The sequence below is a fragment of the Scomber japonicus genome, chromosome 21, assembly GCF_027409825.1.
Source record: "Scomber japonicus isolate fScoJap1 chromosome 21, fScoJap1.pri, whole genome shotgun sequence".
Lineage (NCBI taxonomy): Eukaryota > Metazoa > Chordata > Actinopteri > Scombriformes > Scombridae > Scomber > Scomber japonicus.
The window spans coordinates 23,207,284-23,220,803 of NC_070598.1; the positions used below are offsets into that span (position 1 = coordinate 23,207,284).

The following is a 13,520-nucleotide window of genomic DNA, read 5'->3' on the forward strand; positions in this document are numbered from 1 at the left end:
ATCTATGAATGCCAATCACTGGTCAAACAGTTCAAACACAAAGTCAGCCCTGCTCTGGACTCAGACAGTCCTTTGCAACCCTGAAGCAAAAAAAACACAGAGATATTACTTGCCACTGAATAGAGGTAAAAAGTTGAATAATCCCCAGGGCTGCAGAGTCGGAGATTATGAGGCAGCCAAATTATGCTGACAACTATGTTGCAGTGAGTCCTCTGTGCGGTGTGTCTGACACTGATAAATGCCTTCTCCGTGACTGCTCAGGCAGCCTTAGCCACCTTCCTCTGAGCGGAAGAGAGGTGTTACGGCTGAGGGCGACAGAGTTCTATTACGGCCCGGCCCTCGCTCGGGTTTGAGGCAGACGAGCAACAATAGGGAAAATGGGCTGAGATGAAATTAAAACCTGGAAGAGTGCAGATATTTTTCCTTTTTCCGCATTGCTGCATTTGTAAACAATGAGGCGCTTTTCCAGGTGGGGGGGTAGGATGGGGTGGGTGGGGGGTGACTGTGGTTGGTTGGAGTTGCAGCAGCAGCAGAGTGGTTTGTTCACAGCTACTCCCCACCAGTGTGTCAGTTGTTGTTAGATCACAGCTCGGCCTCCATCGTTCCTGGCAGTGTTGTTCTCTCAAAGCTCAGAGGTGACCGTAGCTGAATACAAAAAAAAACAAAAAAAAAAAGGGAAGAAAAATGTCCCCTAAGCGAGACTTGCCCCCCTACCCTACCCCCCACCCCCACACACACACTCCCTGAGGCCAGCCTGGTTCCTGCTGCATGAAAGAAAAACAAATATGGACTCAGCTTGATTGCATAAGCATTCATCCGAACAAAAAAAAAATCACTGACCTTGTTTTTAAGAACCACCATGTAATTTTTTTTTCCAACTGCATATGTCTAAGGAGAGAACACCAATGAGTCATCACTCTAGTAGGTGGTTAAGAACAGCGGGAGCGTTGTTCATCGCCACATTCATATCGCTCAAGTAGTCGCACGCAATGTCAATGTGTCACTTCAAGTACATTTGAATGCTTCCACACGTCCTTCCTTAATCACGCCTGTCTGTGTGTGTTTAAATCTGGCTATAATGTCTGAGGGTGCAGATTGAAGAAGGGGGGGGGGGGTTCTGAGCATCAGTGAAGCCTCGTGGTTGGATGCAGTTGGATGTCTTCATGTTAAATAAGACTACAACGGTGGCAGTGGAGCATAGAGAGGTTACACTGGGACAGAGTCAACCAGTAGAAGCATAGCTGGTATGAATAATTCTCACCAGTAAGAAAAAATAGAAAGACTTTCCAGGAATAAGTTCTACCTGACATTATGGTTTAACCTGTGTCTGTCTCTGTTGGTGTACAGAATCAGATCTCAGTGCTATACATAAGATAGAAGCAAAATTACATTTAAAGTAGGTTTATGATTGTATTTTGATGTATTTTAGCTCTCACTGTATATTTGTACCACTGAATATTACTTCTATGACTTGTGATAAAAGGCCGAAACACTCAATAACATTGGGTATTGGTATTTGATACCTTTTAAAAGTATCGACCAAAATAAATCGATACCATGTAGAAACATCTCCTGTCAAACCTGAAATCCATCCTTTTTGCACACAGAGCTAGAAAATATGACTATTTGTATGGACTTCCTCACAGCCAATCATCACAAGCATCCTTCAAAATAACAAGACATGTGATTGGCCCACTGCCACAGCAGCTGGAACCCATATTTGGTGGTGAAGTCGCGGCGAATGTGAGTTAGCGTGTTGAGCAGTTCAGCAGCCAAGATGCCACCGAAACGCTGTTAAGTGTGTCTACACTACACACCTGTGTGATGAGTATAGAATGAAGTACTCAGTTGGTATCAGCATCACTTTAAGAGTACTATTGGTACTGGTATTGTATTTTTTTAAACAATACCCAGCCCTAGATGTGTCGCAATGGTGCTGCCATCTGGTGGTCATATCCAAGAAAGACTTCACGCTAGGAAGACAGCCATGTGTTGCAGCTTATATGACAATAGTCTGAAATGTAGAATTCAAAAGATGTTCAATCAATCAATCAATCAATCAATCAATCTTTATTTGTATAGTGTATATGTTACCTGTGACTGGCAGGTATCATGGGTCATTTACTGAGTTTGATTGATTGATTGATTGATTGATTGATTGATTGATTGATTGATACTTATTTATGCTCAGCTGGTGTCAAGTAACTGATATGGTATGAAGGCGAGGCCCGTTTAGTTTAACTCTTACATACTGCTCATATTCAGACTCATAATTAGTCACATTAATTCACATTCATAAATTCCCCATCAGTCATTAATACATGTTTGATTAATCTTGTGAAAAAAAGACATTCACAATCACTATTTTATGGTCCAGGAGAACATTTTATAGAATATGATGAATACATGTTTGAATTATTTATTCATTTATTTAGCTATTTAATAAACACAGGTCACAGGTTGTATAATTGGACATATAAAAATGTGTATCAGCTGCACACACACACAAAAAATAAGTATGGGGTGTTTTTACAGCTCTCAAATGTTCCCCAGAGGTCCATTCTCAGAGCTCTTCCATTCAACACCTACATGTTCCAAATAGTTACAATTCCACAGTATAAGCTACAGTTTCAAGCCGTTGTGTTTCAGAGAGTGCAGCAGGGTAGCAGCTGCATTTTGGCAGCAGTGAATTGCCCACACTGAATTCATTCCTTTTACTTGGTTATAGCAGTCGTCACATTTGTCCTTGTCCTCTCAAAATTATTTTTTATACAACTGAGATGTTATTGGAAGTTGTTTCCAGAATGCTTGGCAGTTTTGGATGCATCAGTCCTTGGCTTAATACAGTTTTATTATAACATTATATAGCACCATTATGTTCTGTAAAAACTGCTAAAAAAGAGCTGACCTGTTGGTGGGTCTGTCAGTACAAAGTCATACCTTGAAGCCAAACTTTGCTCAAACTTACTTTCAATTTTTATTTGAACACAACATTTTTGGCGAATATGTACAAATGTCACCTAAAGTATCTCTATTTGAAGGAATAATTCAGCCATAAACGACATGGTTGTCATGTAAAGCTGAGCAGGTGGAACCACATGCAGGAGACCGAAGTCAGGGCTGCAGAAAAAAGGTTTTATCTCCTGAATGTGAACAAAAACCAAAAGAACTGAGCACTGAGCAGAACAGAACTAACGAGAAAAATTACTGACAAAAACTGACAAGTCGAGACGAAACTGAACAGAAAGCCGAGACTAAAATACACAAGGGGTAATACGAACAAGGCAGAGGTGAAACACATGAGTAAATCAACTAAGGTGGGAAACTGCAGGAAGTAAAGATACTGTAAAATAAACACAAGCATTTCAAAATAAAACAGGAACTAAAACACAAACAGAAAGTTCATGAGCATCCTTTTAACAGGTAGAAACCTCAGGCAGGACCGGACTCTAAGTGAGCGACCATCTGCCTCGACCGGTTGGGTTTGAGGATACATTGCGTGGACACAGTCACCTCTCTAAAACCTTAGCAAGAACTTTACACGCCTGTATTGCAATATTACTGTTTTGTAGTAACATTGTGCTGTTGATGGTAAATGTTAAATGAAGGTTTAAGGCAACATTTAGCTGCAAACTAGCAGCTTGGTTGTAATTTCCTGTGTTAACGAGTACAGATGGGATGAAAACTTCATAGAATAAGTATTTTTGTATGATGAATACAATTGGAAACTCAAGTCCTTGGTGGGTCTTCACATTAAAACTAATCAGCTGCTTAGTTTTCATGTTCCTCATGTCAGTTCAGGTGAAATAGTTGAGTAAATTCTTGCAGTAATGTGCTAAACCACTCCAAACTGCTGCTGTGATCCTTTTCCAATGTGTTGGATGGTCATTTTGAAGCTTTTGTATTACACACTATACTGTATATTATGTGCTACACACACACAGACTGTTATCACATTCAGTCTCACCCACGGTTGTTTAACAGTCGAGCTGCAAGGTAATGACACCCGGTTGTATTTAACCAGCCGGTCGGCCAAAAATTCAGTCATGACTCAGGCAGCCAGATATTCAGTTAGAGAGAGAGCGCATCAGGCGACAAGCAAACCAGACAGCCACCAGGCAAGTACGCAAGCAAGCGAGTCACAGAGACAGTCGGCATGCCCGTCAGCCAGACAGGGATCAGCAGGAATAGATGGAACTGGCACTAAGCCAGTTGGAGCTCCCTATGGAGGTGCTGTGGTGATTCACCTCCCTGCCTCCCCCTGAACCTGGCCGCATCGCTGGGCCCCGGAATCGATATTCCACATCACCGTTTCACCGAGCCAAAAAGACAGTTTGGCAAAAATATAGAGTGTTGTGTTAGGTTAAGTAGGACAAAATGAAGAGTATTCAGCGGGCTGGTCTGTTCTATCCCAGCGTGCAGAGAGAAAGCTTGAAAAGGTCTGCAGCTCAGACAGATACTCTCACTCATTATACCTACAGATAAGTCAGTGTGCAGTCTCTCACACGGTGGCACGGAGCCAAGGAAATACAGTACATGGAGAAAAATGCAAACTCAAAAGTGGCATTATGCACACTATTGAATCTGAAGACACTGAATAAAAGTCAGATATCTCCAAATCATACCTGCCTCTTCAATCTAAGCTCTCATTTTTTTCTTTAGACAACCAATTTACCAAAGAAAGAGATTGGAGATGCTTTTAACACATGCAATGATACTACTGGCTACATAAAAGGTAGAAATGTTTATATATTCAGCTCTTTTTTCCCTGTATTTTTCCTTCGCTCAGCAATTAAAATGCAAGTGTACAAAAAAAAACAATAATTCATAAATGTTCTCCCTTTGTTGTTTCTCTAAAAATAGCAGAAACAGAAGGTACTCTTACCTTTGCTATGCTTGCTGGCAAGGTTAGTTTTGAAGTGAAAAAACACCCACCCACCCCCCCCCCCCCCCCCCCCCACACACACACACACACACACACACACAAACACACACTCAATTTGTCAGTAAAAACAAATGGAAATAGTTGGACACCAGATGCATGCTAATAAGTTGAGGCAATACTTGCAAGTTATGCAAATATGAAATCAGACTGAATTTCAATGTGATTTGTATTGAAGGAAGGACTCCAAATGACTGCTGCAGTCAAATTAAAGAGGAGTTTTGTATTATTATGTGCAATGAGGGATTATTAGTAACATTTCAGGTGCTTTCAGTTTTAGTTTTTGCTCCACATGTAGATCAGAGGGGGTTTGAGACTCCTTAAGTTATATCTGAGGGATTTGCAAGATGACTAAGCAGTTCAAAAAGAAGGAAAAATGATTTATTTCTTACTGTTCTCAACATTTTTCTCTTGTTTCTTGTTTTGTTGGAGAGTTTAAACCTCATTGGCCTTAGAAGATCATTAAACTGAAACTCAGAATTGCATTGGTTAAACTTGTGAGAGGTGATCTGTACACCTTGATGTTAGAAAGGGTCAAAACCAAAAAAAAAAAGGGAACCAGTGGCTGATTGTTCTGTCAGACTCTATTCTAACAATACTGTCATGTTGTTCTCAACATCTCAGCAACAGTTATATTTATATAATACTACACAGTTTATATCATTTGAGTGGAATATATAATTGTCTGGGAATAATAAAAACCCAATATAAAACATTAATAATGTATAAATAAATAGATATGGGAGAAATCATTTGACTGAAATGGAAACAAAATTCTGCTGCTAGACATTCTGATGTTGGGTGAGGTATGTCTGAGAAAACATATATTATGTAGAATTATACCACAGTGACAAATGTGGACAATGAAGACATTTAGAATGATGATTGCTAAAAAAATCAATAGCAGGTCTGGTATTATTCTTTGTTTGCATCCCTGATAAAAGTTCCTATCAGGTGTTCAATAGGATGAAACTATTCTATTCTTAATTACACTGCTTCAGCTAACATATTATTCATCGTGACCAATTATATTTTGTACAACCAGACAGAAAATACTGCAGTCATCTATAATCAGCTCTAATCCAACTTTCCCTGGAGCTGTGTCAAATCTATAAGAACATTTTAAGCCAAAGAAGTTTGGTGAACAGTTTTTATTCTAAAGTTTTGGTGTAACAGTGATAAGATATGACACGATGAATCTCTGCTGTATCTCATTTGATACACACATTTTCAACAGGAACTTATCATAAAATAAGCTACAAAATAATTTAGACATTCAACATTGCATTGGTTTATATGAACTACATGTAAGTGATCATATCAGCAGGCTGTACAGGATCACACTGAGGATGTAGAGGTCTTAGAGGGTCTGTAGAGGGTTAGTGATGTTATCCAGTATACTTTGTTTAACCAAAGACTCAAACAGAGCAGTTTGACACCACTTTGCTACACTGACTCTTGTGTTACAGATATGAACTTTTTTAACTGTCATGAAATAAATGGAAATAACAAAATATGAAAATAAAAAAAAACCAAAAAAAAAAAAAAACAACTCAGACTGATCGGAGTAAATAATCTGAAGCAGTACTAATTGAATTGATGTTTGACTTACTGTATGATAACTACATTATATGGACTTTGAGCCTATTGCTATTAACCATTGTGTATGATTCATATGTTGTGTTGGTCATGTGTGTGATATTTAGCTGTTCTCATCCTTTACACTGTCTATGTTCCCTCAGACAACCAATGACTTTCTAAATACTGAGTGAAACAATAAAAACCATCACAACAGCAAATAACAAAAGCGTGAATAACAATCACCCTGCTGCTCTGTGAGAGAAGAGGAGCTTGATCGGCTGGGTTCTGGGGAGACAGCAGGTGTCAGGAATACAATTCAGACTTAGTTATGCAAATTTTTAAAAAGCGCATCTTGTTGTCAAGTTGTCAGAATTAATACTAAAGAAATGCTGGGTTAAAGGACGGCTGCGCTGCCTGCCTCTACAATCCTGCTGTGTTTGGTTTCATCTGACAAGAAAACAGGCACAGATTTGTTCAGTTAAAAGATATTTCAGGTGTTTCAAAGGAAGTCTTAATATCCAGAATGCACCACTCACAGCTGTGTGGAGGCATTGTGAATGTGAACAGTGTTGTTCTGTGATTAGTTTGGTTCTGCCCTCAGTTTAAAATAGCTATCTACTCCAAGGGCATAGCAATCAACACAAGCACTGTTCTCTAAACCAACACAAATAGATGTCTAATTACTTTTATCAATACTTCTTGACAGAGGTGCCAAAGTGAGATCAAGCAGCAACACACGCTGAATTTAATTATATTCATATAAAAAGGAGACAATTAGAGTTCAAAATCACATTTTTAATATTTTTAATATTTTAACTCTACATGTATCACAGAGTATGATTTATGGATATTTATGGATAAGGCAAACCAGACTCAACAATGCATTAGTGTGCATCTCAATACTGTCTGTGACATTCAGCCCTAAGCCCATCAGCTACTGAAGACGTGAATAGAATCATTCATTTAAAAAAAAAAACAAAAAAAAAAAAAAAACGTTGAAAATATAGTTTCTTTTTTACCTAAACAGCTGGCCACTGTGTTGTTTCAGGCATGGATTTCATGCTTTTACTATTCATGGGAAAAAAGGAACATGTCAGCCAATACAACAGTGTGGCTAACACTGTTTAGTGAGATCTATTCACTGTTGGTTTTGGTCTTTCCATTGAATCACAATTTCAATAAAAGGAAATAGACAATATTTTCAGCCTCATCCTTTAACTCTTACATACTGTTCATATTATGCAACCTCACAGTATGTTTAGGGTCTAAGACTCCCCTCATAAAAAGTCTCAATACCAAATGTTGAAGCACAGATGTGTTTAGAAAGCAGCAATAGTTGATCTGACTGATCAATAAATGTGTGTTTAAACACAACCTAACACTAACCCATGTTTCAGAGAGCAGAGAGAGTGTATTTTTTAGCTTTTACACCACTAAACATCTCCTATCACACAATATCATGTCCTATTTAACCTAAGACATGGAAATATAACATAGCAATAATGATGTAAATGTATTTTATAACTTTATGGAAGTGTGGGGTTTATTGTATAACCATTAGAGCCATCAGTCTTCACTGCTACATCATAAAAAGAAATCCTCATAAAAACACATGTCAATAGATACAGAGATAATTTGACCCGGAACAGCCTCAATGGACAAACATGTGTAGCATCTATACAAAAGTATAATATTTTAACATGTTTTCATTTTTGTGCATTTTGGGCCACTTCAAGTCATCATATTTCAGGGTAAAATGCATATATGTAGGGGTTAAATATTCAACGATATTGTAATTTTGATCAAAGTTGTTGCAAGCACAAAAAGCCATGCCAATAGATACAGGTCAAATTTGACCCAGAACAGCCTCAATAGACAAACACTTGTAGCACCTATACAAAAGTATAATATTTTTGACATATTTCATTTTGGGCCACTTTAGGAAAAGTCATCAAATTTCAGAATAAAAGACATTTGGGGTGTTTTTACAGCTGTCAAATGTTAATGGTCAAAAATTGTCAAAATTTGACCTGAACAGTATGTAAGGGTTACGCATGCTTTCCTTTTTAAACAGAACACACTGGAGAAGATACAGAACATACCAAAGAGGAGTGTTTCAATCTAGCCTGAGATTAGTAAAAACAAACTGTACATCTTACCTGTTCATCATATTCAATATTCTAGTGGAAATAAATGTCAATTTTAGATAGAACAACACAAGGACACATATAACATTTACTCATGTGCAGTTTAGGAATATAAATAACTCTTTGCAGTGCAGTAGGAGTTCATACGATGGCTGATGCAATCCACACAAACAGAGAGTCACTGAATTAACATAGCTAAAGCATGCAGCACAGTCACAACCCACACTGTTAAGAGGCCAGAGCTGGTTGAGCTATTAATACATTATTTAAGCCTGAATACTGAAATCTGAAGCACGATACTCAACACTAACCTCGCCAATAATGTGCCAAATTATCTTGAAATGGCAGTTTGACATGGTAGATTAAAACCAGAATCCAATTATTACCTCAGTGTCTCTTTATCAGCTTGTTGAACATGAGATATGTGACTTCCATGACTATGTTTCAAACATGATACAATACAGGATGTTCTGAATGGCATAGGCAAACGGTGCAGCGGCTTAGGGACTCACACATGTATGGAAACCCCCAAAGTAAAATCTAGCTTGTGTGTTTCTGAGGTTTTATCCATAACAACAGAAGGAAACAGACAAGGACACATCCTCCATGAAGATGTTATGAAGCACTTTGACTAAATTGTGCATCTTTAATAATTATAAAAAGCTTAATATTACTGGATGATGGCATGTTTCTGCTGTACATTTGTTCTGCTCTGCCTCTCCTCTCCCTGTCTGGGTCTTGCTCTGACTCCTAGCTGGAGGCTGATTAATTATTCTCTGTGTGAAGGATGTTTTGGCCCAGAGTGATTGCTGCTCCTCTGTGGCACTCCTGTTCTCTAGATCACCTCAAGCCAAATGATATGTGGTGGGGGGAGGAATAAAGGGTCAAAGCCCTCCATCTCTGTCCTCCCTTCCCCCTCCCCCTTCGCCTCCCACCTTCATCCCTCAATCCCCCACCACCAGCAAACCCAGACAATCCAGAGCCAGGCCGCGAGGAACAAAGAGTCCCTGTGGACGATTTCCCTCTTTAGAAGCATCGCCTGGTCTAACAGAGGAATCCAGTAAATGTCAATATGATTTAGTGAATATTTCATTTTCTATTTCCCCTGCCTTATTTCACAGGATTACAACTTCATACTCCTCGTTTTCTCACTTCTTTCTGCTGTTTTATTCTTTCTCTGATTATTTCTTTCTCTCCATCTCTGCAGTTTCTGCCAATTGAGAGTAAATCTTGTCATTTTCTCTGTGTCCATAGCATCCCGCTGCATAGAATTGCATACGTGTCATCTGTTACTTTGCTCTCAACCGTTCAGATTCGATGTGCCCATGTGAAATCAAACGGTGGGCTGAGGCGGCTGTGTTGCAGTTTGCAGTTGTTAGTCATGTCAGATGCTCAGTAAACTGTGAGAGCAACCTGTTGTGTGACAGCGGCTCGGCCGGCCGAGGCTACGGTGGCTGCCTGTGTAAATCCAGTTTAGAAAGCAGTTGGAGTTACACTTGCACTTTTCTGCAGTTGTTTGGTTGAGATTGTGGCATTCATGTAAGACTGAGTCCAATCACTATGAGCACAGTGCCAGTCTTAGACCTGTATGGTTTTGTTTGAATACTCCACTACTCTGCAAGTGCACTGAGCAGCGGCTGCATGAGATGAATATGCAAAGAAGTCTTGCACATTGGACTAACTCTTTTCTTAATAAAATAAAAAAAAATACAAAACTCACTTGTTTTCTGTTTTATGACACTATAAAACAAAGAAATGAAAATGAAATACCCACTTTAAGCCTCAGCAGAAGTAGCTGATGGACAGGAGGAATGAATGTGTGTGATGATGGTTAAATCTCTTTTAAGAGGACATATACTGCTCATTTTTAGGTCTGTATTTATATTCTAGGGATTTACTGGAATATTGTTTTTATGATTTACAGTTCAAAAGCAAACAAAAAGCCCTTATTCATCTTATACTGAGCATTTGACCATTGCAGTTCCTCAGTTCAGCCTCTGTCTGAAAGATGCTGTTTTAGCTTCTGTCTCTTTAAGGCCAATTTGTTCTGATTGGCTAGCTTCTAGAAGCCGTGTCATGACTGACTTGGGCTATGTCAATAAACAATTAAACAAACTAGAGTAGAAGGATTTCACTCATTTCTTCTTGTTTTTCTGTGCATGTTTGAACACGTTTTAGAACTTTGACTATGTTCAGCATAGAGTTGCAACATCATGACAGTAAATGAATAACAGAAGAAAAAAAAACAAGACATCTGTTGCTGTTTATGTGTTTGAATCCAGGCCTTTAAACCTGCTCTGCAGCCAAGCAGTGTTCCTTGGCTTGATAGATGACTGCAGCCTTATGGACTAGATCTGATGACACCATATGGTGTCAAATTTGGAATGCAGTGTAATTACATTAGTAATAGTAATTACATTCATAGTGGACGATGCTGCAGTGCCAGATTTATGTTCAGTGCCAAATTCTTGTACCAGTGCTGGACGACGTCTGCACTCAGTGTGGTGAGGCAGAAAATAAGAAGGTGGATGTTGGGAGAGTAGGATGTCTGACTTTTAGAGACTGCACTGTGTCATAGACAAATGTTCTGTTTTTACTATTACCAAAATGTTTCCCCTTCATGTTGCACTAATCACATTTTTATGAACAATGGATGTGATACATGTCAGTAACAAATTCATCCTTCATCATTCAATCATCCAACTCTGCAGTTCCCCTGTAGCATCTTTCAGCCCCTTGTTTTGGTCTTACAGCCCAAACACTGTTTGGTTTCACTCGTATCACTCTCCTGGTTTCCAGCTAAACACCACATGTAACACTACCTATCCAGCACCAAACAGCAGATACACAAAGCGACTACCTGGTTTACATAGTGGAGACTTGTGTTGAAAAGTGTCTAATTTCTTACATTTTTGGAATCCCACTGGCATTTGTATTTGGTTATCTGAAAATGAAATGGGATGCTTCTTCTTTTTTTTGTTAATCCTTTGCTTCTTTTCTTCACAGGTACAAGAATATCAACCAGCTATGGACTGGCTGTCCTCATTCTGGCTTGTGGTTTGGTGAGGGATGCCTTGTTATAATTTTGAGGAACTGACATGGTTTGCGCCCAGATCTCGCTCTTTCTCTCTCTCTCTCTGTTTGCTTTCAAGGTGAACAAGAAAATTGCCTGTTTTATCCCCAACCCCTCCACCCCCCGCCCCTCTTTTCCCCACCCACCACCACCCACCACCACCATGCGGACAGCACAGTTGGCCCTCATTTCCCCAGCCACTACTGCTCTTGCATTGTTCTCAGCCACTGTAAACACCAGTCACCTTTAAACCAGTTGGATTACCTTTTGTACAGACGCCGACTCGACACCGCCTAGAGGTGCAACGCTCCGATGCGAAAATGGACTCTGGTTGTTGGATAACTCTCACGGAAGAATGACTTTCTTATGGTTTTGCTGTTCCAGTTCATGTGTTCATCGATCAAATGTGAACAAAGAAAAAAGGAGAATCTATATTTGTGTAATATAAATGATTCTAGATATACGTATATCTGTTTTATTTGAAACACATAGACTTACTATATGTGCTGTATACATAGCTGATGCTCACCATATTGGCCATGGAACTTCTTTGTGAATAGGCCCTCTTAAAGGATAAGAAACTAAATAAATTAAAGTACAAAGGACCAGTATTAAAGGACCAGTGTGTAAGATTTAGTAGCTTCTAGCAGAGCGGACTCGGAACATAATAATATGTTTCAATTAATGTATAATCACTTGAAAATAAGAATTGTTGTGTTTTCATTACCTTACAATGCGCCCTTTATATCTGCATAGGGACTAGATCCGCTTCTCCATAGGCCACCATGTTGCATTGCCATGTTTCTACAGTAGCCCAGAACGGACAAACCAAAAACTGGCTCTAGGGAGGAGTTTTTGCATTTTTTCGCAAGCTTTACAGCCACCATCCTCCTACACGCTTGGAAGGGAATGGTCGTTCAGTTGGTTGAAATCTACAACCTTCACCACCTGGTACCACTAAATCTTCGACACTGGTCTTTTTTAAGTTTGACTGTTAACACTAGCCATCAGGTGAAAAAGGTTAAATATTTCATTTTTCTTTAAGCTATACTGACCATCCAAATGATCTAATGTGCATAATTTTACATCTTGTTAGTGATACATGTTCAGGTGTGCATGCTTATTGGTCGGAAGGCTTAAAGGAAAGGAACATACTATGTTATTTGAACAGTCAACACTTGGAATTCAGTGTTATAAGTATGTTGGATTTAGCTTTATTTCAATGTGCTAGCTTTGGTGTGAAAAAACAACAACAATATGTCCCTTTGTCATTTTAATTTGTCTTGCATCCTCAGTAGGAATAAAAAGGATGTCACGAATTATGAGTCATTCAAAATTCTAATATGTGACCAGTGGATGATTAATTTTAATTGACCTGCACCTTGTTCCACCATTTTTAAACAGCATGCTTCAGTTGCTGTGTACCTCCCTGATATGTAGTACTACAAGGATGATTGAGTATTTACCCACTTTGGAATTTTTTTGCATTTACAGATGGGTTAGGGTTAGATGGGTTAGGATTAAATGTCTGAGTGTCTGGCTGGTGACAGAGAGAGTAGACTTGCTTATCATTACCGCTATGTTGTATGTTTGGGAGAAGCAAGTATAGTTTAGTTGGAATCTTAGATCTCGCAGTGATATATTTTTAGCTTTATTTTCAGATGATATATCGTAGAGGTTTTTATCCACGCAGAGCATTTATGAACTAAACGCTTTGACAATCTGACACAAAACACAGACAAAAGGTGTTCTCTAGTTTCTTAGCAAAACAAGCTCC

The 13,520-nt window shown here is 39.0% G+C and overlaps 1 protein-coding gene across 1 annotated transcript in view; it reads left to right on the top strand.

Moving 5' to 3' along the window:
- Nucleotides 1-11,753, top strand: part of vstm2a (V-set and transmembrane domain containing 2A) — an 86,854-nt gene extending 75,101 nt beyond the window's left edge. The window contains exon 5 of the mRNA XM_053342211.1: nt 11,677-11,753. Within this exon, the coding sequence (XP_053198186.1) occupies nt 11,677-11,753 (77 nt within the window). The remainder of the gene's footprint in view (nt 1-11,676) is intronic.
- Nucleotides 11,754-13,520: the final 1,767 nt, after the last annotated feature.